At 50.3% G+C, this 27,489-nt stretch overlaps 2 protein-coding genes across 6 annotated transcripts in view; one reads left to right on the forward strand and one right to left on the reverse strand.

Moving 5' to 3' along the window:
* Positions 1-22,946, reverse strand: part of Usp30 (ubiquitin specific peptidase 30) — a 52,923-nt gene extending 29,977 nt beyond the window's left edge. For 3 of the 4 annotated variants that reach the window (XM_087578606.1, XM_087578602.1, XM_087578605.1), the window contains exon 1: positions 22,578-22,666. In XM_087578606.1, the coding sequence (XP_087434732.1) occupies positions 22,578-22,612 (35 nt within the window). In that variant the 5' untranslated portion in view covers positions 22,613-22,666. Of the gene's footprint in view, positions 1-22,577 lie in introns of all 4 variants that reach the window. The other variant, XM_087578600.1, reaches the window with a different exon arrangement.
* Positions 1-27,489, forward strand: part of Svop (SV2 related protein) — a 58,507-nt gene that overhangs the window by 252 nt on the left and 30,766 nt on the right. The window contains exons 1-6 of one of the 2 annotated variants that reach the window (XM_087577657.1): positions 21,564-21,718; positions 22,508-22,559; positions 22,660-22,820; positions 24,039-24,124; positions 26,064-26,162; positions 26,819-26,890. In XM_087577657.1, coding sequence (XP_087433783.1) covers positions 22,528-22,559; positions 22,660-22,820; positions 24,039-24,124; positions 26,064-26,162; positions 26,819-26,890 — 450 coding nt within the window. In that variant the 5' untranslated portion in view covers positions 21,564-21,718; positions 22,508-22,527. 2 annotated transcript variants of the gene reach the window in all.

Consider the following 27,489-nt stretch of genomic DNA (forward strand, 5'->3'; position numbering starts at 1 on the left):
GGGCGCCCTTTAGAAGAGCAAAGCCTGCAGGGGTGCATCCCCGCACGGCCTCTTGAATTGGAAAATGCTGTTCGAGACGCAAGAATTGGGCCTGGAGGAGACAAGCCATTTTCCTAGCCCAGCTTCTGTTTTCTGATTCATTTCCCCCACAAGATCTGTCAGGACCTTGTGGGGATCCTTAGCTTCTGTGTTTCCCCTTGGAAATCGCTCTCAACCCAGAAGGGGTTTTGAGGTCTATGCTGTGAGAACGCGTTGGATGGTGTTTGAATATGTGGGCTGAAATGACCGAGGGCTGACATCTGTCCCTTCCCAGCCTCTCACACTGTGCAATTCCTGGTTTTTTCCCCCTCCTACAAGGTCTTTCGGAAAGGAACGTTGTGCTGTTGCAAACTGCTTTCTAAACAGCACAGATGCCTTCCTGGAGGGAAGGCTATTTGGAAAGCCTGTGAATGAGAAGGCTGTGAGTCCTGGCTGGAGACTCTTGTCTTCTGAATGAAAGGTTTGAGGGGGAGAGCTCGCTGGAGTAGGCTTCAGCTTGGACACACCAGGAATGCATTCCTTTGAGGTCGGGAATTTTTCTGGGGGGGGGGGGATACTCAGTTCACTCTATGAATCTAGTGGGGAGCACAGAGAGGCGGTGGAGAAGACAGAGGCCTTCAGAGGGGATTTACAGGTAGCCGCTACTGCAATGGTTAAAGCAAATTCCAAGAGTCTGAACGGGGTCAGTATGAAGAATATTTCCAGGATTCCCGTTTTAATTCTTAACTGGCAGGTGGAAGTCAGTTCCACTTAGGTCTGTTGGGAAGGACTGGGTATCGTTAACACGTGTGACTTTAAAAATGGTGTGCGCCCCCCAATTCCCCAAACCTCCAGCTACCGAGGAATTCTCCCAAGTGACTTTTAGTGTGGCTGGTCAGGCTCTCTGAGGCTCTGTGGGGGTTGGCATATTTACTTCTCAACTCCAGGCAAAATCATTCCTTCATTACACAGTCTTCAGTAATTAAAACTGTACATTTAAAGCTTTTGTTAACAGATCCATAAATACCCCAACTAATGAGGGGTATTTCACAATGCAAAAGGGTACCTGCTTCTAATAACCTGAAGCAAAAAATATAAATGTCAGGACAGAGACCCCCCCTCAAGGAAATGCGGCTCTTGCTGAGCTTAAACACTGTGTTCCCAGAGCTCAACGGTTACCCAGAATAAAAAACACAACCCACAAATTGAAACAATGTTGCCCAGAATAAGCTCAGGATAAGAACCTGCATCGGAATGCTAGCTTTTAGTGGGATGAATTTCCACCCGCCACCAGACCACCTGAACTCAGCAAAGGACACCTGTGCCTTTAACTTCCTAGGATATAGGTTTGGCATTACAAACTAATTTCTCCATAAATAAGAGCCGGTGAAAATGGGAAGCCGGGGGATGGCTCATTCATACTCTGGGTGAGCACTTACCTACCATGCACAGGGCCTTGGGTCCCATCCCTGGCACTAAATATACAGAGAGAAATAGTGAGACTAGGGAAATTTATATATGTAATTAATTGAAACTGGGTCTAGAGATGCAGACCTGTCCGGTAATCCTAGCACTTGGGAGATTGAATCTGGATAAGTATAGGTTCTAGGCCAGGTTGAGTAACATCTTGTCTCAAAAACATTCATCATCATCACCACCACCACCACCACCACCACCACCAACAACAACAACAACACTATCATCATCATCATCATCACCACCACCACCACCACCACCACCATCACCATCACCATCACCATCACCATCTCTGTCATCATCTAGGGTGGTGGTGCACACCATTAGTTCCAGCACTCAGGAGGCAGGCAGATCTCTGTGAGTTCAAAGCCAGCTCTACAGAGGGTGTTCCAGCATAGCCATGGATATACAAAGAGAAACCTTGCTGGACCCCTCTCCCAAATCTCTCAATGGTTTATAGAAAGAAGAGCATGCGTGTGCTATCTATTGGAGAGGTTAAGTGGCTTACTGTCGGAGAATACCGGCTCTGAGCCAGGCAGACTCAGGTTCAAACCTTGACCTCAAGTCAGTTAACCTTCCGAAGACTCAGTTTCCCTAGCCATGAAGAGACAGGGGCAGAGAAGGGGTCAGATGGACAGCAGCACGGTATGTGGTCAGCACACTCCAGGTACTCTGGCTCAATTCCTGAAACAATGGCTATCATGATACTTGGTTCATATGTTTATCATGGAGGCTAAGGGAGATGTGTTCTGAGTGCTTGACAATACAAACCGATACACAGTATCTATTTCCAACTGTCACTACACCTGAGACATTTATACAAGGTAATTATGTAGATTACTGTTGCTGAACTTCCAGAAACTGCTGCTTTCATGAAAGCCCCAGGGGCTGGAAAGGTGGTTAGGCTGTCAAGAATGCTTGCTGCTCTTCCAGGGGACCCAGTTTGGTCCCCAGCACCCACATTGGGCAGCTCACCTACACCACTGACTCCAATTCCAGGACATCTGACACCCCCTTCTGACCTCTGAGGGACCTGCATGCAGGTGGCATACAGGCACACATATGTATAAATGAAATAGAAAACAAAAATCCTCTTAAAAAGAAATCCCCAACTGCCTTTGATTGAAGTCAGAATTAGCCTGTAAATGCCCTGACCTCTGTTTATTTAAAAAAAAAACAAAAAAAACAAAAAACGAGGAAGCTAAAAGAAAACAGGCAGCCGTATGAATCTGAGTGGGTTACACATCACGACTTAGATGTTTTCTCAGACCATACCCTGCATATATTATATGGAAATTGCAGGCAACAGATTTCCTGAGAGCAATATGGCTTAGAAAATATCCAGAGTGCTGGCAGGAGTGGACTCTGGAACAGACGTGGTCCTGCGGGAGGTTGATGCTAATAGACCATAAGCCTGTAAGCAGATTGCAGGCTGGGGAGGGGAGCAAGGTGAGCGTGGCTAAGAAAGCAGTCCTCTGGTGAGCCTGGAGGCCTTGTCGCACAGCTCTGGGATGGCCCAGTTGAGACGGATGGCTCTTGTTGTCCACCTGCTGTCCACAGGCAACACACGTGTGGGGTGTGGGGTGTGGGGTGTGGGGTGTGGGGTGTGGGGTGTGGGGTGTGGGGTGTGGAGCAGCCACAACTTTGTGTGTCGCTCTTACTGTGCGAGGCAGGCTTGTGAGATTTCTCTTTTCCAGGTTAGTGGTTTTTCATTCAGTGATGATGGAGCCCCGGGCCTCATGCATGCCAAGCAAGAGCTCTACCACACATCTACATCCCCAGCCCTCAGATGACTCTGTCTTGTCCTGGAACTCAATGTGTAAACCAGGTTGTCCCAAAGCTCAGAGATCTGCCTGCCTCTGCCTCCAGAGTGCTGGGGATGAGAAATGTGTGCCACCAGGCCTGGGCACTAATAATTTATCTTTGATACTATGCTTGGTTCAGAGGACCGCATGGATGGTTAAGATAACATGGTCCATGCCTTGAAGGAGCCGCAGTTTACAGTCACAGTAAGGTAGCCTCTGGCCACGTGTGCTTAATATAAATTATATAATTTACATGTGAAATAATGTGTGGTATGATACTGTTCTGCCTACATTTCTGCGGCTGTAATAAGACACCCCGCATTACAGAGAAGAAAGGGGTTTTGTGGCCTCGGGTTCACATCATAGCCCATCCTCAAAGGAAGTCAGGGCAGGAACTTGAAATAGCCCGTTTGTTTTCCATGAAGAATTATTTCCAGTCAGGGAAAGCACTGCACGGCCAAACTATAGCAGGAAGCCCGCGGTGGCTGTTGAGGGCTTGCTGACCAGCTTGTCCCCAGCTGGCTTTCTGACACAGTTCAGAACCTCCTGCCTAGGAAATGGTGTCACCGCCCACAGTGGACTGGACCTTCCTACATCAATTAACAACGGAGACAGTTCCCCCACAGAAAGGCACACAGGCCAACTTGATCTGGGCAACTTCTCAACGGAGGCCCTCCTCTCAGGCTGTGTCCAGTTGACAGTTAAAGCTGGTTGGGACAAATACATATCGTAAGTAAATGCACAAAATCCGCCCCTTTGTTTTCAAATATGAACCACATTTCTGTAGCTACCTGTAGCTAGGGCTACCACTTCACGGGACCCATGCATAGATGTTTCCTGTAACTGTACTTGTCTCCCAGGTTCTGTTGTGCAGTGCTGGCCTGGGAGACGAGGTGGGAATTGAGTGTGTCACATTCATAGCTATGACAACTGTTTCCAATGCTTGTACAGTCCAGGGCTGTTCAGAAATCCCGATTCTCAGCAGCAATGAGATCAAGGAGAGCTTCCAGGCGTAGGTAGGAAACATTCAGAAACAATACCTGTGTGAGCGTTCCAGAAAGACTTTGTGAGGAAAAGCCCTGAGTGGGAAGAGCATGGTGTGTCTCGTCAAAGACCACAGGGCCAGGGCACTCAGGGAATTAAAGGATGATATGAGTGATGGAGAGAAGGCTCAGCGGTTAAGAGCACTGACTGCTCTTCCAGAGGTCCTGAGTTCAAATCCCAGCCACCACATGGTGACTCACGGCCATCTGTAATGGGATCCGATGCCCTCTGCCTGGTGGGTCTGAATACAGTGACAGCGTACTCACATACATTTAAAAAAAAAAAAAAGGATGCTATCTCTCTCTTTTTACATTTCCTGTCTTTGTGATGGAGCATGAGTTTGACACCTCAGTGTGCCCCTCTCTCACTTCCTCTGGCCTCACTAATCAAGATAAAATGGGGAAACCCAAGTCGGGTAGTGCTGGGTTCAAATCCTGCCTCTGACACTTACCACCAGGGTGGTTTTTGGCCTTTGTCTTCCTCTTCTGAAGGCTAGACGCTCATTCGTGAAGCTGGAGCCTGCTTGCCCCTGTGTGGCTGAACTGTTGTCGGAGCAGGGAAAGACACTGGGCAGTGGGGCTCTGACAAACGCTTTTGTCATTTCTTGTCCCTCTCTGCTTCGGTTTGGGTCGCTGAACCTCATTTTGGTCAGGCAATAAAGCAAGCGGTTGCTATGTTTTCCTTGGTGGGAATGCCTGCAGTACTGTGACAGCACATGTCTGAACTGAACGCTTTCCTTAAAAATATATGTTTTCAAATGCATGTACATGTGTGTGTGTGTGTGCCTACATGAGTTTTGTGCGTTCTGGGTGTGTTGAGCAGAGGCCAGAAAAGGACTTTGGAGCCCCAAGAACTGGAAGTCCCAAAGGTTGTGACCCTCTCGACACCATCTAGTTCTTTGCAAGATCAGCAAGTGACCTTAGCCACCAAGCCCTGCTCCAGCCTGTGAACTTGAACTCGGGATCCCTCCTCACTTGGTGGTTCCCATGACAGCCACACCTCCCTCACATGTGGGCCAGACTGTTGAGGTCAACTTTGACTCTGCTCTCTCGCACATTTTGAATCTTCAGGAAATCTTGCTGCTTACATGTCTCAGTGTCAGCCGTGCTCCAGCCCACGCCTCTCTACAGTCACCAGATCCCACAGGCCCAGTCCCATCTGTTCTCAGCAGGATTCTTCTCCTTGCTGGCCTCTCACTCATGCCCTTGTCTCCCGACCGTCTGTTCTCTTCACAGCAGCTGAAGGGCTTTTGTCTTAGATCAGTTTTCAAAAGAGTTTCTCAGCGCGCTCATGCGCATGACCCATCGAGGACGTGGGGGCGTTGAGAATGGCTGCACGGTCGCTCCATCCCCAGAGGGACTTGGTTAGATGTCGGATCGTGCTGTTGCCTGCTCAAAAGCTTCCTGTGGCTTCTGTGTACACTCCCTTGAGCAACTGCAGTCCTCTCTCATGTACACCAATAAGCCCTAAACAGACAAAACCCAAACCACGGGGTTGGGGATTTAGCTCAGTGGTAGAGCACTTGCCTAGCAAGCACAAGGCCCTGTGTTCGGTCCCCAGCTCCGGAAAAAAAACAAAAACAAAAACAAAACCCAAACCACAAGACCAAGCAGTGAGACCCTGGAGAGGTCACAAGTCCACCCCCTGCCTGTTGGAATGGGACATCCTTGACTAGTGTGAAATAGTGCGGCGGGGCCTCAGAATCTCAAGAATAAGGATGTACCCTCTCTGGCAGTTCCACATGCCTGGGACCTGTATCCACCAGGCCAACCAACTGTGGGATCAAGACAGACAAGATTGCTTCCTCTCTCAGCACCCGCGGGCTAGTTCTGTTGTCCGTGATGCTGACCCAGGGACAGGGACTGTAAGTAATTTACAGATGCACCAGAGCACACAGGAAGATGTCTGAGGCCATGTGCAAACCCCATACCATTTCACATCGAGTAGCCACAGACCACAGTTTCCACGGAAGGTTCCGGAACCAGTTCCCGTAGATCCTGAGATGACCGTGTACCCCCAAAGAAATGGATACACATCTCGAGGAGGAGTCTGCACACCCAAGTGCGTCGTGATGTCATCCATAATTGCCAAACCATGGAGACGGCCCACATCCATCAACACATTGATAGAGCATGGTATATCTATGTAACTGGAGTACTATTCAGCCTTCAAAAGGAAAGGCACTCGGGTCCAGGTTGGGGAAGGCGGGATGTAAAGGGAAATGGGCCGGGCCACAAGTGCTTTACGAAGCTGTTTGGACCATGAGCCCAGAGAAGGTGTTTTTGGAGACACAGCGTAGATTGGTGGTTGCCAGGGAGTTGGTGGAAGATGGGGACAGGAAGCAGCGTTTAATAGACATAGACTTGGGGATTTTATAAGATCAGTGTAGCTGGGTGCTAGTGGAAGCTACGTCACGTGACCGTGTGATCAACACCACAGAACCCTGGGCACTGGCCACACCTACATCACGTGACTGCACCGCAGCACTCGCTCCGGAAGTGGCTCAAATGGGAATTGTTCGCTTTGCTTTTTGGGATGAAGAGTCTCCTACAGTCCAAGCTGGCCTTGAACTAACGATGTAGCCAAAGCTGGCCTGGCTCCTAACTCCTATATCGTGGGTTCAGGGGCTACAGGTGTTTGCTATCTTAGGCAGCAAGACAATAAAGTTGATTACATATGAAGAAAGTAAGCAGTTTCCGTTCGTCCTCCAAGGATAACGTCGAGCTAACCTTTCTGGTTTTGTAGCATTTATCACTTAAAAGGTTTTATTATTGTGTGGGCGGAACGTGTGTGTTAGGTGCGCACGCCACAGCACAGGCGGAGACCAGAGGACAACTCTATGCAATCAGTTCTCTCCTTTCACCTTCCTACGGGCTCCAGGAATTGAATCTGCGTCTGCAGGCTGGTGCCACAAGCCCCCTTACCCACAGAGCCATCTTGGCGGCCCTTACCTTCCAATATATGGACTCATTTATTTTGCTGCTGGAATTAAGCCCAGGGCCTTGCCTTTGCTAGGCCTGTGCTGCATCCTAAGCCACACCCAGCCCTCCTCACTCATGGGCCAGCGTCTTTCTAGAGAAAGGCTCACAGGGAGGGGAACCCACCAGCTTCCCAAGGTGGGGGCAGGACTGGATGACTGGGCTCCACTGTAGACCAGTGTGTGCGGGCCAGAGGATTAAGAAAGCTTTATGATGGGGATGGAGAGATGGCTCAGTGGTTAAGAGCACTGGCTGCTCTTCCAAAAGTCCTGAGTTCAGTTCCCAACAACCACATGGTGGCTCACAACCATCTGTAATGGGATCTGATGTCCTCTTCTGGTGTGTCTGAAGACAGCTACAGTGTACTCACATGCACAAAATAAATAAATCTTTTAAAAAAAAAGATGCAGACACACATTCTTCGTTTATTTATCTACTTATTTATTTATATCTCTCACATTACTTTTTAAAAATTGTTTTATTAAAATAACTGTTTAATTATTTAATAATCCAATCACTTATTTAAATGAATAATTTTATTAAAAATTATTGGTTACTTTATAGGTAGTATACATGCACGCACACGTGTGTGCCCACCCACGTGGAGGCCACAGAACTACTTTTGGGAGTTAGTTCTCTCCTTCCACCCTGTGGGACGGAGGGGATGGAACACAGGTCACCAGGCTTGGCTGCAAGCTCCTTTTACCCACTAAGCCATCCCACTGGCCCCTCCTCCTATCCATGCCCTGGCTGTTCTGTTTGCCCCGTTTCCTTTGACAAAGTCAAGGAAATGTAATTACTGACAGAATAACCATGTTTAATGATGTTGACATCCGCACCCATTTACGGCATGCAGAACACAGTCTTGAAACGGATACATGGACACACAGAGACCGAGTTCGGCGTGTTCACATTACTTCCTGTGCTTTCTTTCTTTCTTTTTTTTTTTTTACATTCGTGGGGTGATGGCACTCAAAATCTATTTTTAATCATCTTCAAGTTCCCTTGAATTTATTTCCCGTGTCTAAGAGATGCCCCTCAACCCTTCCCTTCTCCCAGCCCTGGGTAAGCAGCAGTATGCTCTTTTTTCCAAGCTCACTATCAGATTCAACAGGTCGCTGAGTCCCTGTGTCTCTTGGCGGTTTTTGTGCCCAGTTTGTTTCACTTAAAACAGTGCCCTGCTGGTTCCCTCAGCAAACACTGTTCCCCACCGTGCTGGCGCCTGGGTGTAACCTCTCTAGTTGGGTGAGCCCGGCACCATTCTGCATTATGTGAGCCTTCTTGTGTTATTGTTAGCCGTTTCTCTTTCGCTTTTGTTTCTTTGTTTGGTTGGTTGGTTTTTAGTTTCTAGAGACCGGTTTCTCTGTGTAGCCTGATTGCCCTGGAACTCACTCTGTAGACCAGGCCAGCTTTGAACTCACAGAGATCCGCCTGCCTCTGCTTCCTCAGTGCTGGGATTAAAGACTCGCACCATCGCCATAGTTTTTTGCTGTAATCCTGACAGGTTAAAAAGATTTCTGTATTTGTAACAAAATTACCTAAGAAAACAACCTAAAAGTAGGAGAGAGGGTTGGCTTATGGCTGCAGAGGTCTTACCCCATGGCTAACTGGCTCCGTTGTCTTGGGATAGCCCCTGGCCAATTAGCTGCATTGCCTGGGATAGCCCATAGCTGGTTGTCTCCATTGTCTTGGGAGTATGGTACGGTGACAAACACATCCTGGTAGCAGGGCTGTGTGGCAAAGGCGGCTCTCATCTCAGTGGATTGAGGAAGAGGAGAGAGAGAGAAAGAGAACAGGAAGGTGGGTGGCCGGGATCCTGGAACCCCTTGAAGGGTCTATCTCCAATGAATGACCTAACTTCCTCCCACCGGCCCACCACCTCTCAGAGGCCAGTGAGTCTTTACCACGGGCCTCACGGTGACACTCCCTGACCTCGAACAGGTGCACTTCTTTTTTTTTTTTTTTTTTTTTTTTTTGGTTCTTTTTTTTTCGGAGCTGGGGACAGAACCCAGGGCCTTGCGCTTCCTAGGCAAGCGCTCTACCACTGAGCTAAATCCCCAACCCCACAGGTGCACTTCTTGACCTGATTGATGTTTGAGACCTGATATCACGGCTGGGTATTTAGCCATGTCCCCACCTGCTAAAGGCCACAACCTCCCCCCCCCCACCTCTCAGCTTCAATTACCATTCTTGAAACTGTCTCCCAACATTGTCCATGTCCCCAGGAGGGTCCCCCTTAGACAACAGGTTACCTAGTCCTGGCCTCCAGAACACGTTCCTGACTTCTATCCCTCTAAATCCCTCATACCTGCTTCTTCAACTGCATCATCCCTCACCCCCAGTGCACCTTTAGTCAATGGGGCAAGAACTCAGTCTTGCAATGACAAAGTCCTTTTTGCATGATCCCTGTGTAAATAAAGGAGGAAAATCTCCACCCTGGTACGGTGGCACACACCTTTAATCCTAGGAATTGGGAGGCAGAGGCAGGGGCATCTCTGTGAGTTCCAGGTCAGCCAGGGCTACAGGAGTGGGAGCTCATGCCCAGTAAACAAAAATTTGCCGCGGTGAACCACCTTGAAAGCTGTGTCTCAGCCTCCCCACCCTGCCCTGCCTCCCCTCCCCCTCTCCAGTGATGACCCAGCAGGGAGTGGTGGGCATCCTGGTCAAGCAGCCCTGGGTTCAAACCTGACTTTCCTGCTGACCCTGTAGGACTGTCGTGCAGGTGTGGTTCCTTCCAGGCCTTAGCTTCAGCATCTGTGAGCTGGGGACAGGAAGGAGATCCAGCTTCAGGGGCCCAGTGCTTCCTGGATCGGGCTCCCGTGAGGGAGTACAGAGAACATGGCCTAGGTCTCTCGGACGCCCACTCTCTGTGATCATTTGGTTTGGATGTGAAATATCCCAACCGGCTCATTCGTTTGAACATTTGGTCTCCAGACAGTGACTTGGGGATGTGTGGCACCTTCCAGATGTGGGGCTTAGCCGGAAGACGTGGGTCACTGCGGAATTGGCCTTGGCACTGATAGCCTGGCCCTACCTCTGGTTCTTCACTGTCCTTCTCATCCCTCCGGATGTGAGTGAGCTCTCCCTGATACAGCAATGGGGCAGTGTACCTTCAGACCACGAGTCAAAGTAAATCCTTCCTCCGCCAAGTTGCTTCCTCTGCGTGCTTCATCACAGCCGCGAGGAGAAATGTCATTGACACAGGAAACTAGCTCCCGGAAGTGATTCGCTGTTGCGCTCGGCCTGACCGGAGGGTTCCCAGGCTTCAGAACAAACCAGTAGGAATGTGGCAGACTTTCGAGTTCTGGGCGAGGCAAGCGGTAGAATACACGAGCAGAGCTTGGTGGGAGATTCTCCGGGGAATCCTGGAAGACCGGCACGGCAAGGGAACCACACACTGCAGGGCCAGGCTCACGATGAAGCCTCTGGTCTCCAAGTCCTGGTGTGCTTTAAGGGGTTGTGGAGGCTTTTAGGAGGCGAGGGCTGACTGGAGGAACTGAGTCACCCGGGGTGGGCCTTGAGGTTAGAGCTTGACCCTGCTTCTGACCTGTTTCCTACTCTGCCCTGTCGTGGGCAAGCCCCTGCAGTCGAACCTCTCCCTAGCTATCGCAGACTGTGTCCCCTCAGACTGTGTCCAGTTACCTCAGTTACTGAAAAGCGAGGTCCCTTCCCCCACCGCAGTCTAAGAGCCCCTCCAGGGGTCTGGACAGATGGCTCCACACTTAAGAACACTGGCCGCTCTGTCAGAGGACCCAGGTTCTATTCCCAGCACCCACAGGGCAGCTTAAGACTGTCTGGGTTGGGGTTGGGGATTTAGCTCAGTGGTAGAGCGCTTGCCTAGGAAGCGCAAGGCCCTGGGTTCGGTCCCCAGCTCTGGAAAAAAAAAAAAAAAAAAAAAAAAAAAAGACTGTCTGTGACTCAGGTTCCAGGAGACCCGGAACCCTCACACAGACACATGTGTGGGCAAGACACCGAGGTACATAAAATAAAAATAAATTAAATCACGGAAGTAAAGAGGGCCTCGGGCTGGCTCTGAAGGAGACCGGGCAGAGCCATTTGGCAGTGAACCGGCAGTTCTGTTGCTTGGATTTCGGTGTCTAACCCTGCTCACCAACAGCTGTCAGATCCCACGGGCCCCAGTGCCAAACAACACAGGCACAGGGGACAAGGTTGATGGGACCGTTTGTGTGTGACTGGGATTTCAGTTCTCTGACTAGGTCCTGAGCCCTCCTGTCTCTAGTCCCCTCCCTACTCTGTCCGTCTGTGGAGCACATCCACCTGCAACCCCGTTATCTCCACAGCTGTAAGCAGAATCCATCCTCTCAATGGGCCTCCTCACCTGTCCATGTCTAAATGACAATAAACCCGGGGTGCTTGCGTGTTTGTACATGTGTGTGTGGACCAGAGACAACACGGCTGTTGTGCCTCAAATAGCTTCTCCTTTTCTTTAAGACAGAGTCTCTCGTTGGCCAAAGACTTGCCAAGTAGGTTAGAGTAGTTGTTGAGCCCCTGGGATTTGCCTGTCTCTGATTCTTCAGAGCCGGGATTACGAGTGTGTTCCCCCACACCTAGCTTCTTAAAAAGGGGGTTTAGGAGCTCAAACGGAAGACCCCTCCTGTCTGCCAGGCATGCACTTCACCGAAGGTGGCCTCTGAGGTATCCACGTGTCTTGCCATGCTGTGAGCGTATAGTTACCCCTTGGGAGAAGGGAATCCAGTGATCTCATTACTACAGGGGTGAGAGCCATGTGACCTTTGTCCCACTCTGTAGTGGGCATTGAGCATGCCACCAGCCCTGGCTCAACAGTCCCTGAAATCGCCAGTCTTTTCAAGACTCTCTCTCCACAGTGGCACCTTCGGTCCCCATGGCAACCCCTGGAGGCAGTAACCGCCATCTCCATAAGAGCCATGAAACCGGCTCAGGGTGGTGAAGCAACCTCCCTGGGGTCACACAGCTCCCTGAATGGCATAGTTAGGGAGAGGAAAGCCAAGGGAGTCCAGGGTGGTACTGAGGACTCTCTTCTGAGGTGGACCCCTCCCTCTGTAGGACCCTAAATGCTACCCTGTAACAATCACAGACCAATTCGAGCCTCAGTATTTCAGCCAGAGGCTCAGACAAAGAAGAACTGGACTTCCTAACCAAGCACCCCCGGAGTCTCAGGCCCTCACTTAAGGTTCCTCATAAGACAGATCACACTGATGACAGCTGTTTCCTCGAGCTCTTCCCTTCCTTAAGTAGCAAACTTAGACCAAAAAGTCTCTGGCTATTTTGGTAAATTATTTTTTATATATGGTGTTTAAATGCCAAGAAATCGGAGCAGCAGGAGCCAGCCTGTCTTGAGGCCCCATCAGGATTCTTCTTTCAAACTCCCACCTCAGGAAACCTTGGCTCACACAGTTGATCAACACTGTTTTGGAGCCCGAGAGATTTGAACTACAGTCTGGGTGTCTGCATCTAACTTAACGCCCGAGGCCTCTTTTTCATGTCCGTCCAAAGACAAGCCGTACTGAGCAACACCCGTTCTCAACCGGAGGAACTGTAAACAGAGCCTGCAGGGCGGCGGCGTTCCCACCCATTGGAGCCTGCGCACCCTCACATTGGTCCCACCAGCCCATCACCGCCCGCGTTTCCCCAGACAAAGTCATCCACGAACGCGCACAGCTTTGCCCGGAGCATGCGCAGCACAAAGCTAACCTGGGCGGGCATTCGGGAAGTACGTGAACAGAAGCAACCGACAGACGCCCCAGTTAGAAATGCCAAGGGGTTGGGGATTTGGCTCAGTGGTAGAGCGCTTGCCTAGCAAGCACAAGGCCCTGGGTTCGGTCCCCAGCTCCGAAAAAAAAGAAAAGGAAAAAAAAATGCCAAAAGCTCATGAGACTAAAAGAAGAGAATGGTTTTCTCTGCTCAGGAGCTGCTGTTCCCCTTCACTTCAGGGCAATCCTTGTTCAACTGCAGATGTTGATTCTGTAGAGTGGGGCCATCACCTGACCTCTTTTTACTGGGTGCTGGGGCTTGAACCCATGACCCAGCTACCTCTAGGCAGGAAAGAGACCACCAAAGTGCAGCTCAACCTAGGTTCTGCAAGCGCCTGTGTGAGGCAGGAAGCCTGGTTCATGACCGCAGTGAAGTGTCTGAGTCTCTGTGGTCAAGTCTCTGAGTTCTGTTCTCAAACGTCTGACAGGGAAGCTTTCTGGCCAGTGCAGACCTGCTTGTGAGAAGGCATAGGATGCACGTCTGCTGTGAGGAAATGTGCAAATGGGGAGGACGTGTCTATAGTAGAAACACATACATAAAACTATTTGGGCATCTTGGAGGACCTGGTGGCCATCCGTGAGTATCCTGGAGAACACGTAGTCACCACCTCATCCCTCCCCGAAGATTTGTATCTCTCCTCTACTGGTACTCTTTACTCATTAAACACTGGTCCTTGAGCTACAAGTGACACACACCTGTAGTGTAGTGTAGACGGCGGGACCCTGAGGCAGGAGCACAGTGAGTTCAAAGTCAGCCTGGACTGCTTAATGAGCCTTGCTCTCAAAAACAGAAGGGCAAACAGTGGAACAAATAATAAAACCATCCTCCTCCTTCCCGTCCCTGCCAACCACTGCTCTCCGTTTGACCTCTGAGGTCACCTGTTCCGGGTCCCCTCATAAAAATGGAACCTGAAGTGCTTGTCCTGTGTCTAGCGTATTCTCTCAGTGTGATGCTTTTTTTAAAAAAAAGATTTATTTATTATTTATTATATATAAGTACATTTCAGCTGTCTTCAGACACCAGAAGAGGGCATCAGATCCCATTACAGATGGTTGTGAGCCACCATGTGGTTGCTGGGAATTGAACTCAGGACCTCTGAGCAGTCAGTGCTCTGAACCACTGAGCCATCTCTCCAGCCTGTGTAGTGCTTTTAAGAGTATTCTAGGGGGTTGGGGATTTAGCTCAGTGGTAGAGCGCTTGCCTAGCAAGCACAAGGCCCTGGGTTCGGCCCCCAGCTCCGAAAAAAAAGAAAAAGGAAAAAAAAAGTGTTCTAAAGTTGTTCTAAGGAGTGCTGGCCTTTAATCCCAGCACTCAGGAGGCAGAGGCAGGTGGATCGCTGAGTTCTAGGCCAGCCTGGGTCTACAGGACAGCCAGGGATACACAGAGAAATCTCGTCTCACAAACCAACCCAACCCAACAGAATCTAATGTCCCACTGTGTGGGATTATCTACATACTTGGGTTGTCCCACCTCTGACTAGTCTGTTTGCCACATGCATGCCCGGTGCCTAAGGAAGTCCTTTGCAAGAACGAGTGCTCTTAACCACTGAGCCAACTCTGCAGCCCACGACACATATTCCTAAGTGGACGTCCCATACACACGTAAGTCCCTCCCCTCCTGAAGAACGTTTCTAATTTTAGACAAACACAAGGTAAACAGCCAATAGCATGCTAGCCTGGAAGAGACATGTCTAGGAGTGGAAGATGGCCAAATGGAAACCTAGGCCAGTCACTTGCTGTATGACATAGGGTGAGCTGCCAGCTCTGAGTAGAAGTGTCTCCCTCTGTGAAAAAGGAGGTTAAATAACTCACAAAACCCTGGGCCTGACACGTGATGAGCCTTGCTGGCCCACATCACAGTCGTCATAGCAACCATTGTTTGCACATGTATGGATCCCTATGAAGAATAGTCTTCAGAATGGCTCCATGAGGCAACAGTCCCCAAAAGTTTCACCCGTGTCAATGTTAGTCACAGAGGTAGGGAGCCACTGATGGTCCTTAAGGAGAGGATGTGCAGGGGGTTATGAGACCCTAAAATACAGATTCAGGGGTGGTCTGCTGATCTCTATCTCTAAAATGAACTGATTAATAAGTTCATATGTAAATGTATTTAAAAGGTTTCTTTCCCTCCCCGAAGTCGTCAGCTGTAATTGTGAACTTTACACAACTAGGGAAGAGTCTCAATGACCGGTTGTCTACACTGCGTTGCCGTGTTTTGGGGGGGGGGCTGTCATGTTAGCATGTGAGGACCCTGCCCACTGTCGGTGGCACGATTCCCTAGGCAGATTGTAAGGGGCTGTCATGTTAGTGTGTGAGGACCCTGCCCACTGTGGGCGGCACCATTCCCTAGGCAGAGGAACCTGAGCTGTATAAGAGAGGTGCAATAAACCATGCATGTTTTTTGCTCCTGATTGTGGGTAAGGTATGCACTAAGCTGTCTAGGGTTCCTGCCTGGATTCCCCTAAATCCTACATCATAGCCCAGGACCGGGGACTGAAATAACCCCTCTTCTCACTAGACTTGCTTTACATCAGGTTTTTTTTTTTTTTTTTAAATCACGACAACAGAAATTAAACTGGACCCGCCTCCAACAAATTACATTTTCATGTTCTGTGAGTGCTATAGCACGCAACACACATATACATGCACACATGGGCATACACACATACACAGATGGACACATGGGGTGGGATGAATCGGGTTTTTGGTTTTTGAGATGGGGTCCCACTGTTCTGTCCGGGTTGCCCTGCTTCTCCTAAACAGCTAGGACTTTGAGTGCACTCCTGCACCAGGCCAGCTTTCTGGCTTGTGGGGCGAGTCCCACCCCAGAGCAGAGTAACTACGATTGGACCGTCTCCCATTTCTCCTTCACCTTTATAAAGCCAGAAGCGCCCTCTGGACTGGTACAGCCGGTAAATATTTGTTGAATCGATGAACGGACGTTCTCCAAGCCATGTCCACGTGGTGTAAGAGTTGAGAGCCCACGTTTATTTCGGGATAATGAATATAATGTGAAAATTATTGTTTTAACTATTTTAAAGTGTAAAACTCAGCAGCATTCGGGTATCACAAAGCTCTGTCGCTCTCACCCCAAATGGAAACCTGGTGCCTACTTAGAAGTCACTCCCTGTTGCTCCCAGCAACCAGCAACTTGCCCTCTGTCTTTTCGGAGAGCCCTAGCTCTGGACATGGCATACACGTGACAGATTCTCAAGTTCTCTTCAATTGGCTTCTTCGCCTCGGTGGGGAGATTCCGTGAGCTCTGTGGCCTGTGTTAATAACTGGAAGGCCTTCTTAGTTCACAGACATGGCAGGCTGGAACCTGTTCGGGCCAGCTCTCCAGAGGCACACTGGCACCTAAACACTCAGGCCTTTCCAGAGCCTGCTGTTTACCCACCACCCACCGGTGGCCTGCACTTGGCCACCCATCACAGGTGAACTTGGTCGACTGGTGCTGAGAAATGCTCCAACTGAGACGGGATGCATGAGGGCCAGTTTTCAGCATGGTCCCCATATCCATGGCTTCTGTGGTCTGTATCAGCACCCCTCCCCAAGTTCTCACATAAACACTCTCTCTTCTGTGCCCCCGTTGAAGTCAGTTTATCCCCTCTTACAAGGGACATTTGCTGCCTAGGTTGCATGAAACAGTCCAGTTCCTGACTGGTGGGACACTGGTCAGAGGGGGACCTGGAGGTTCTTTGGCTCTGCGTCTTCCTGCAGCCCCGCTTCATGGTAAAGGGTCCCAGAATGACAAACAGTTGTCTGATTCCAAGAAGCTCCCAAGAACTTTAAAACGAAAATCCTCAGTCCCCAGGGGAGACCTTTGGGCCTAGGCATTTATGTTATAAACAGCTTGAAGGGTCTGGTGACCCCTGAACCATGGTGACAGATTCGGGAGGTCACACGGGACTGCATGGTGTGCATGATGTTCTGGCTATAGATTGCATGGTTCTCTGTGTCTCGGTGGCCTGCCCACCCAAACCAGCCCAGCTCCGGCCTCATGTTGATTTCCACACCTGTAGACACTCAGGGTGACACTGACCAGGGGCCAAGTGACTCCAACCAAGGGTTGTGATTGCAAAGAAAGCCAGGCTGGAAGCTAAGCTCCTTTAACCCATGGGGTCCCGGGCAAGCCCCTCATCCCTCAGAGCACCGTATTCACATCAGTGATCTAGAATCTAACTCATAGGTTGCTTGTCAAGGTTAACAGAAGTTGTCTTTTCTAAAAAGGGTTATCAGAGGCTGGGGCAATGGCTCATCTGTAATGTGCTTGCTGTGCATGCTGTGGTCCTGAGTCTGAGCCCCGGGTCCCATATCCTATATACCGTGCATCTGTAATCCTGGCCAGGACTGGAGTCGGGCAGATAAACATCTGAAGTACTGATCAGCTGTGAACTCAATTCACTGAGAGATCCTCACCAGAAAAGAAGGCAGAAGGGTAGGAGAGATGGCTAAGAACACAGGCTGCTCTTCTAGAGGACCCAGGTTCACTTCCCAGCACCTACATTGAGGCTCACGATCATCTGTAACTCCAGTTCCAGTGGCTCTGGCGCCCTCTTCTGACCTCTACAGGTACTGCATGCATGTGACAGACATACATGCAGGCAAAACACCCACATATATAAAGTAAAAAATAAATGAAGATCTCAAAAAGGTATTAAAAGCAATAATGTGGAAAACAGTGCAGAAAGACATCTGACATGGACCTCTTGTTTCTCTCTAAATGCACAAACATGCTTGCACACACACTAACAGGTACTCATGACATACACAATGCAGACATAGTGCACACACACATGCACGTGTATACATGTGCACATACACATACACATGCACACACACATGTGCACACATGCATGTGCACACACATATACACGTGCACACATGCACACACAACGCATGAGCACACATACACCAGCAGGGTCTCATGTAGCGCCTGGCTTGCAGCAACTTTTGGTTTATCACTGGCTGTGTGCCTTGGTCCTGACTCAGGTGTGCCACTGACGACTCTTCATATTTATCTGCGTAGCGCCTCAGAATCATATTTCTAAGGGATGCAGACCCCTCTCCTGGGCTGGCATCTGCCCAGCTGTTTCCATTGTTGGCTGCTTAGAGGGTCCCTCCCTTAAAGGACCACCCATGTCCAAAGACCGCCATCCAGCCTAGAAGTCATGGCTTTTGAACCTGAGGTGCTGTTCCAAAGACTGACCCCTGTGTGGGTCCCCACACCTCTCGGTGGGGACTGTCCCTGCTTCTGCCTCCCTATGGACCCGGTGGAGTCTTTGTCACCTCTTTCTCTGTCTCTCAGTCCCCAGTTTGCAGTGGGTGTTCTCTGAAGGACATTTTCTCAGTAAATCACTGACCCCATGAATCCACTCTGCATCCTTCCCAGAAATGAGAAAACCCATCTTAGAATCCACACGGAGACTCGAAGGACACCAGAACACAAAACCTACAGATGCCTCGAGGGTCCTGATTACCACAGGTAGTTTGTAAAAATATTTAAAAAAAAATAGTTGCTACAAAGCTATGCGGGTCAAACCTGCCTGACACTTGCCTTCACACATAGTTCAAGGAAGTACAAAGCCAGAAGAGGCCCTGGAAATGGGTGACATTCCACAAGGGCATACAACTGCCTCAACAGAGAAAGGACAGAGGGGAACAGAGTCAGCCCTCAACTTACACCATCTGCAAAAATCAACTCCAAGCTCATCAAAGACAAAACCCATAAGTAAACCTTTAGAAGAGGGGCTGGCAACATGGCTCAGTGGGTAAAGGTGCTTGCTGCCAAGCCTGACGACCTGAGTTAAATCTTAGGCTCACATGGTGGAAAGACAGAGGTGACTCCTACAAGTTGTCTTCTGACCTACACACACACACACACACACACACACACACACATGCACATGCGCATTGAACAGTTACACAGAAGAAAACAGGAGATCACTTCATGACCTTGGGTCCAGTAGTGACTATTCTGGACTTAACAAAGACACAAGCAATAAAAGCAGAACCAGATGTTAGGCCATGGCAACAAAAAATCTTCCTTATGTTTTACGCTGGAAAAGTCGGTGGTGGACTTAAGAAAATGTTTCCAAGTTTGATAGTTGTTAAGAGTCTGCTGAATGGGGGGGCTGGAGAGATGGCTCAGTGGTTAAGAGCACCAACTGCTCTTCCAGAGGTCCTGAGTTCAAATCCCAGCAACCACATGGTGGCTCACAACCATCTGTAAGGGGATCCGATGCCCTCTTCTGGTGTGGCTGAAGACAATGACAGTGTGCTCATATATAATAAATAAATAAATAAAAGAAAACAAAAGGAAAAAAAAGAAAATGCAAATGAAAGCCCCAGTGTGCTAACTGCTACAGCACACCAGTCAGCTGTCTGTGTTCAAATGGGAATGAGCAAGGACTGGCAAGCGCCCGCCGAAACAGGAATCTGTGGGAATATTAGATGGTGTACGAGTTGCTCTGTCAGTTCTTCAAGATTCTAAACATTTATCAGTTTTTACCCACAAAGAGGTAGAATCAAGGGCTCAGAAATCTCTAAGACCATGTCTGCCACAGCTTTCTTCACAATGAACAAAAGATGGGAACAGCCTAAGTCTCTGTCAGCTGGTGAACGGACAAACTGTGGTATGTCCATACAATGGAATATTATTTGGCCTTTACAAAGGAGTAGGGAGCTGGGCTTGGGAGTGGTTCAGGCCAGTAACCTTAGCCATTCGGGAAGTTGAGGCAGGCAGATCACAAACTCAGGGCTAGCCTTGGCTACTGAGTGAGCTTAAGGCTAGCCTGGGTATCTTGGTGAAACCGACAACTTCCAAAGTAAAAGGATTGATAGGCCTATCTCAGTGACCCAGTATTTGCCTCTTATGCACAAGGCCCTGGAATCGATTCCAAGGACTGAGAAAGAGCAGGGATAACACCTTACTGATTCACTTCCTCTCTGGGGCACTCAAGATTTGCAGAGACAGAGAACGACGACTGCTGGGTGCAGAAGTAGTGGGAGGGGGGCTCAAGGGGACAGAGTCTGAGATGTAAACATGAACCAGGTACAGCAACGGAGGTCACCGGCTGTAAGTACTCTCTATGTGCTGCTCAATGGGAGAACGGGGCTCGCCTAAATCAGTTGGGGTGGCCAGGGTCATGTCATGGGCATCTTACATCATCGAAAACAGAGTGGGGAGGAGGAAAAAGAAGTGAACCTCTGGTTGTTCTGGGAAACTCGTCACGCTCATCCTAGCTATGCCATGATATAACAGACATCATAACATACAGGGGGACAGGGGTTGGTGACAGGCCCTGTTCTCGGGGTGTTTCGGGGTTAACTTGAACACTGAGGCACACATGACCAAGAAAGAGTCACCCGTGAATACGCGTGGGGACACGTCAGCCGCATCGGCTGAATGACCCCCAGGGCTGGCAGTACTTGGCTGCTCAGCCCTCGGGACGTGTTGAGCAGAAAGGAGAAAGGAGATTTCTGTATATTATATATGCTTGAAATAGCTCTGCGAAAAGAATCTTCCACAAAGGTTTAGGCTTCTAGTGTGCCTGGAACAGGAGGCTTTGAGACAGACAGATCGGGGACGGAACCCTGGTTCCGAGCCTCTGGAGTTGTGTGTCCGTGGGCATGTCACGTGACTTCGGGGCCTCATTGTTCTCATCTGTAAAATGGCAACAGCCACCTCACAGATCGGCCGCACAAACTGAGCATGCAGAAAACGCCGGCTGGGCTGCACAAAGCACACGGGTCCCACCCTGCCCCATGGAATGCCGGAGACAGAACTGTTGGCCACAGGCTTCAAACTCAGCCACTCAGTCACCCCACCCTGCCCTTGGCCCCTCTTCCAAGCACATCGTGGCTAAGGATGCAGATTCTGGCTGTCCTCTCATCCCTGTAATCCGGCATGTGCATATTCTAGAAGCTTCCCAAGCAGGGTAACTTCTCTCTGCTTCTAAAAGAAAACACACTCCATGCCTGGGCACGGCACGTCTCGAGAGTTGAGAGTTCAAGACTCGACCACCACAAGATGGTCAGTTGGGAGAGCACTCGCCTAGTGTGGGAGAGCCCCCCGGGGTTTGAGTCTCAGCCCAGACAGAGCACAGTGTCACACGCAGCATCCCAGAGCTCAGGGGGTAGAGGCTGGGAAATCTAAAGTTCAGAGTTAGCCTCGGCTGGATGACGAATTCTGGGCCAGCCTGGGCTACATGAGCCCCTATCAATAGCAATGACAATAATAATAATAGTCGTTACCACCATCATAACCATCAGCATCAGCATCATCATCATCATCCGTTTGTACTGAGCCTGCCTAAACCCCTCTGCCTCTGTAAGCTACGTTTCAGTTGCACACTTGGTTCCTCCCCTGTTGGTGATTTTGTGGTCACAGGCATGAGCCGCTGGCACTGGACAGCTCTCCCCCTCTGGAGCTGGGAGGCAGGGCTCAGGGCTGTTGGTGCTGTGACCTCAGGATTGGCTGACAGACAGCAGAGACCTGGTGTTTTGGGAGGGAAGAGGCTACAAGGAGACAGCTCACTCCATTCTGAGCTTCAGATGAAGAAACATCTTCTCAGAGAAGCCACACTTCCTTCCCAGAAAGACAAGAGAGAGCTTAGCCTGGACCAGGGGTGGTGAGGCACAGGTAGAGGCTGAGGTGGGGGTGGGATCTGAAGTTCAGGGCCAGCCTGGGCTACATAGTGAGACCCTGTCTTTATATAGAATGGAAAGAGGGAGGGAGAGAGGCAGGGAGGGAGGGAGGGAGGGGGAAAGACAGGTAAGAAGCGTAGTTTGAGGAGTGAGTGGCACAGCGTAGAGTTCTGTGGAGTCTCTAATGCCTTCATTGCCAGACGGATGGGCAAAGTGGGGAGTGAAGAGAAGCTGAGGAGCATGGAGAAGAGAGCTCTCGGGGCTGGAGGTCATTTCAGAGAGAAGGAGAGTGAGATCAGGACACAGTTATGTCCCCACCTCTGTCAAGAGACCCAGGAATGTGGGTTTTAGTGTGAATTCTCCCTTAGGGCTGTCCCTTTAGATCAACTTGGAGCCCAAACAGAGCGACTTCCCCGCAGAAGCCCCGAGTGTGACCCAGTCCTTACCCGTGTCACAAACAGAGCTTAAAGACCCAAGGAAGTGGCCCCAAGACACACCCTATGGTGACACTCTGGGACACTCGCAGCACTGAACCCACGAGGCTAGGTCACCTCGTACTGTCTGTCTGTGTAAATACGTGTGCACTCTGAGGTCCCCACAGCTCGGAAACGGCCCAACAATGCATTCTGGGAAGTGTAAGGCAATGTGTGACCCTGTGTCACAACTGAACCCAGGCCTAGAACAAAGGCACAGCTGTGCACGTGACAACTACGGCTGCCAGTTGTGTGCAGAGCCCAACTGTCCAACTGTCAACTGATCAGAACTCCCAATACCCCACCCCCAGCCCGACCAAATCCAGCATAAATGCCAGGTCTACCTGCGCGGACCTCCAGACGGTGAGAAAAGCCCTTTACCTGCCTCGGGTGGGAAAGTCCTGCAGCAAGGCCATCGGGAGGTCACCCTGGCCATCCCGGTCACATCTACTTCTGTCTCCAGGGTGGTGAAATTCCGCCGCACAGGAGAGAGCGCACGGTCAGAGGACGACGCGGCTTCCGGGGAACATGATGTTCAGATTGAGGGGGTCCGAGTGGGCCTAGAAGCTGTCGAGCTGGATGATGGAGCAGCTGTCCCCAAGGAGTTTGCCAATCCCACTGATGGTGAGAAAACCCAGCGGCTCAGGCATTGGCCTGGCGCCTGGGTCGCCGGCCTGGGTGCTGCTGGTCGTAGAAAGTTCTTGGGATGGCTGGGAAGGCTCAGAGTCCCAAAGGGTGACATCGCAGTGTAGGCTGGAACTTCAGGAGGTCTGATGACATCACAATCCCTGACAGTTGCATCAGTGAACACTTGGCTGAGAAGGGAAACAGCGATGCTGATGGTGGTGATGCTGATGATGGTGGTGATGCTGATGATGGTGGTGATGCTGATGATGGTGGTGATGCTGATGGTGGTGGTGATGATGGTGGTGGTGATGCTGATGATGGTGATGATGCTGATGGTGGTGGTGATGATGGTGGTGGTGATGATGGTGGTGGTGATGATGGTGGTGGTGATGATGGTGGTGGTGATGCTGATGATGGTGGTGATGCTGATGGTGGTGGTGATGATGGTGGTGGTGATGCTGATGATGGTGATGATGCTGATGGTGGTGGTGATGATGGTGGTGGTGATGATGGTGGTGGTGATGATGGTGGTGGTGATGATGGTGGTGGTGATGCTGATGATGGTGATGATGGTGGTGGTGGTGGTGGTGATGCTGATGATGGTGATGATGCTGATGGTGGTGGTGATGATGGTGGTGGTGATGATGGTGGTGGTGATGATGGTGGTGGTGATGATGGTGGTGGTGATGCTGATGATGGTGATGATGGTGGTGGTGGTGATAATGATGGTGGTGATAATGGTGGTGATTATGGTGTTGATAGTGATGGTGATGATGGTGGTGATGATGATGGTGGTGATGGCGATGATGGCGATGATGGTGGTGATGGCGATGATGGCGATGATGGTGGTGATGGCAATGATGGTGGTGATGATGATGATGGTGGTGGTGATGATGATGGGGATCATGGTGATGATGGTGATGGTGGTGGTGATGATGATGATGGTGGTGATGATGGCGATGATGGTGGTGATGGCGATGATGGTGATGATGGTGGTGATGATGATGGTGGTGGTGATGATGATGTGGATCATGGTGATGATGGTGATGATGGTGGTGGTGATAGGGATGGGGATCATGGTGATGACGGTGATGGTGCTAGTTCCCACGGCAGCACATGCGGCTGATTAGCCTGTCTGGGGACCAGCCCAGATGCCACACTATGACAAATGAAAGATGTGTTGACCCCTCCTCTCCTCCCCCTTCTCCTCCCCAGACACTTTCATGGTCGAAGATGCGGTGGAAGCCATTGGGTTCGGAAGATTCCAGTGGAAGCTCTCTGTTCTCACCGGCTTGGCTTGGGTAAGGGCACAGCATCTCGTGTACCCCAAGGACCCCACAGCCACACAGATAACACAGTTACTCCCCCACATACAACTCCTGCCTGAATGCCAGTCATCAAAGTTTGATGTGTGGTGACGGCCCAGGTGCATGCTGGGAGAAAAGTGGACATGGCTGGCCGATCTCCCTAGGAAGCATCTGGCTAGGGAAGTGGATCTCTCTGAAGACTCATGTGACGTGCTGGCTTCAGGCACATACCCTGCCCAGGGAAACAGACACAGTGTTTGTCTTGCTGTGTTCAAGGTCCTGGGCCCCACCCCCAGCATTGCAAGAAGTAAGATAATGGGTCCCAGTTTGGGGTGTTCACAGCTTTGCTAAGGACGCCTTAGCCACAACCCAGAGCACAGGGACCTTTAATCCATCTGCAGCTGCTTCTCTGAGTGGGACGCAAGACGTGAACTAAGCGCATGTTTTTCTAAATGGACCGCAGTTCTCGCACTAAGAAGCAGACCTTTACTGGGCCCCATGCTCCACGGCCTGTGTGTTTAACTCTCAGGTATTCTGCCTAGTCATCAAGTAGTATCAAGATATTTAGTATATGCTAATGGGGCTCCTTAATACACGCTAATATATTCAAACATCATGTTCATCGTTAAGAATCATGAAATGTGCAGACACGAACACAAGACCAGCCACGCAAACACAAAGGACCACGCTGTCCTGCCTCTGGGAAAACATGTGTGCTCGGCTCTTAGACATGTGATGCACTCTCATTTCATCTGGGGGAACACATCTACACTGTTTGTGTGCACTCCTGTGTGAATGTGTGCGCATTGTGTGTGTATGGGTGTGTGTGTGAGTGTGTATGATGTGTGTGCCTGCCTGTGCACATGTGTATGAGTGCGTTTGTAGGTGTGTGTATTTGTGGACCAGAATTTATGTATGTGAGTGTCTGTGCATGTTGTATGTGAGTGTGTATGTATATGTTGTATGTGAGTGTGTGTGTATGGGTAGCTATATCCATGTGTTTTGTGTGTGTATGTTTGTGTATGTACATGCATGTGTATGTTTAAGTGTGTGTTTGTGTGTGCTTATGTGTATGTATGTATATGAGTAGGCATGTGTGTGTGTATGTGTTCACCATGGTGAACATGTATGTGGTGGTCAGAGGATAACTTGGAGGGACAAGAGATGGTTTGTTCCTTCTAACATACTGATCCTGGGGGGTCAAATTCATGATGCTTTACCCACTAATCTATCTCACTGACCCAGTAGTTGCTCATCCAGAGGACCCAGGTTCAAATCCCACAATTCCCAGCACCGACGTGTGCCTCACAACCGCCTATAACTCTAGTCCCAGGGGATCCAATATGCTCTGACCTTCACAGGCACTGCATGCATGTGGCGCTCAGACATACATGCAGGTAAAACGCCCATCCACGTAAGAGAAATAAATGCAAAATTTAAAGATAAAGTTTGGGGCTCAGTGGTTAAGAGCACTGACTGCTCTTCCAGAGGTCCTGAGTTCAAATCCCAGCAACCACATGGTGGCTCACAACCATCTGTAATGGGATCTTGGCGCCCTCTTGTGGTGTGTCTGAAGACAGCAACAGTGTACTCATATACATAAATCTTTAAAAATAAAATTGAGGGGTTGGGGATTTAGCTCAGTGGTAGAGCGCTTGCCTAGAAAGCGCAAGGCCCTGGGTTCGGTCCCCAGCTCCAAAAAAAAGAACCAGAAAATAAAATAAAATAAAATAAAATAAAAAGCAAGCAGACACACAAAGCAGGGAACATACCCAGCTCACCAGCTCCCTCATGGCTCCCTGTGCAAGAGGGCACTGGTTCAGCCCCCACTGTGGCCTGGTGCCAGCAGGAAGCAGCAGGGTTGGCCGCACGCATGCACGTTCTAAGGTCAGGGTGGTATGCAGCGATCTCAAGGTACTCCTTCCTCCCGCAGATGGCGGACGCCATGGAGATGATGATTCTGAGCATCCTGGCGCCTCAGCTGCACTGCGAGTGGCGACTCCCCAGCTGGCAGGTGGCGCTGCTGACTTCGGTAGGTGGCCTGGCAGCTCACAGATTTCCCCCCACCCCAGTGTCCTATGGAATGATGCCCAGCTCTTAAAGAAAAGCACAAACTCACCTTTACTCCCTGCACTCTGGGGCAGGGGCAGGTGGATCTCTGAGAGTTTGAGGCCAGCCTGGTAAGAGACAACCAGAGCTATAGGACAGACCCGGTTTCACAATAAACAAAAACAAACTTCCTGGGTGCTGTAGCTACCATCCCTGTAATTCTGCCGTAAGAAAGCTGTAGAACCCAGGTCCTGAGCCATCATGTCTGTCGCAATCCAGTCCCCAAAGCAGTGGGAGTCCTGCCGTGTGAGCTTCCTTTACTGGGCCTCACCATCCTCATCTGAGATATGGGCGTAAGAGCGGCACACCCTTCCCCATGTGATTGTTGGGGACCTGTCTTCAGGTGGCTGTGGTGGTACCCACCTGCAATCCAAGCTCTCAGGAGGCCGAGGCAGAAGGATTGAGGGTTTGAAGCCAGCCTGGACTACACAAACAGGCACTGTCCCCCAAAAGAAAGGGATGTCTGTTCAGTGGCAGGTTTATCTGCTCTGTGACACTCTGGGGGTGACGTAAGAGGAGGGTTGCTGCCTCTGCCCCTTCTGACCCCGCTGCTCACAGGAACCGTGTGTCTGCCCACAGGTGGTCTTCATTGGTATGATGTCCAGTTCTACGCTCTGGGGAAACATCTCGGATCAGTATGGCAGGAAAACAGTAAGGTTCCTCTTGTTCATGCATGCACTGAGGCATAGCCACCATAAGGCGGCGCCCGGTGCAGTCTCGGAAGCAGGGGAGGGACATGGCTGTGTAGTCTCACGGGCTGAAGAGGGTGCATGAGATTCAGGGGATGTTTGCGATGCCAATTTGTGTCCCTTACGTGAGACCGGAGCAGTCAAAGGGTGGTGGGTGACATCAGCTTTATTGTCCTAGGGTTCTCGACCTTCTTAATGCTGTGACCCTTTCCTTGTGTTATGGTGACCCAGAACCATAAAATTATTGTCATGGCTACTCCACAGCTGTAATTTTGCTACTGTTATTAACTGTAATATAAATGTTTTTGGAGACAGTGGTTTGCCAAAAGGGTTGCGACCCACAGGTGGAGAACCGCTGTCCTAGAGGAATGGGTCCTATCTCAATCTGCAGGCAGGAGCATTTCCCAGCCTGCCTTCCATATCCACGGAATCTGCTGGGATCACTGCCTGGTTTAACTGTCTGTGATTGGCATGGGGGGTGGGACACGTCGTCCTGGCCTCCAGAAGGCACAGGCAGTGGGATTGCAATGAGTGTGAGGTCAGTCTGGGGAGCCACTGAAG

This window comes from Rattus norvegicus, chromosome 12 (assembly GCF_021556685.1).
Source record: "Rattus norvegicus strain SHRSP/BbbUtx chromosome 12, alternate assembly SHRSP_T2T, whole genome shotgun sequence".
Classification (NCBI taxonomy): Eukaryota; Metazoa; Chordata; class Mammalia; order Rodentia; family Muridae; genus Rattus; species Rattus norvegicus.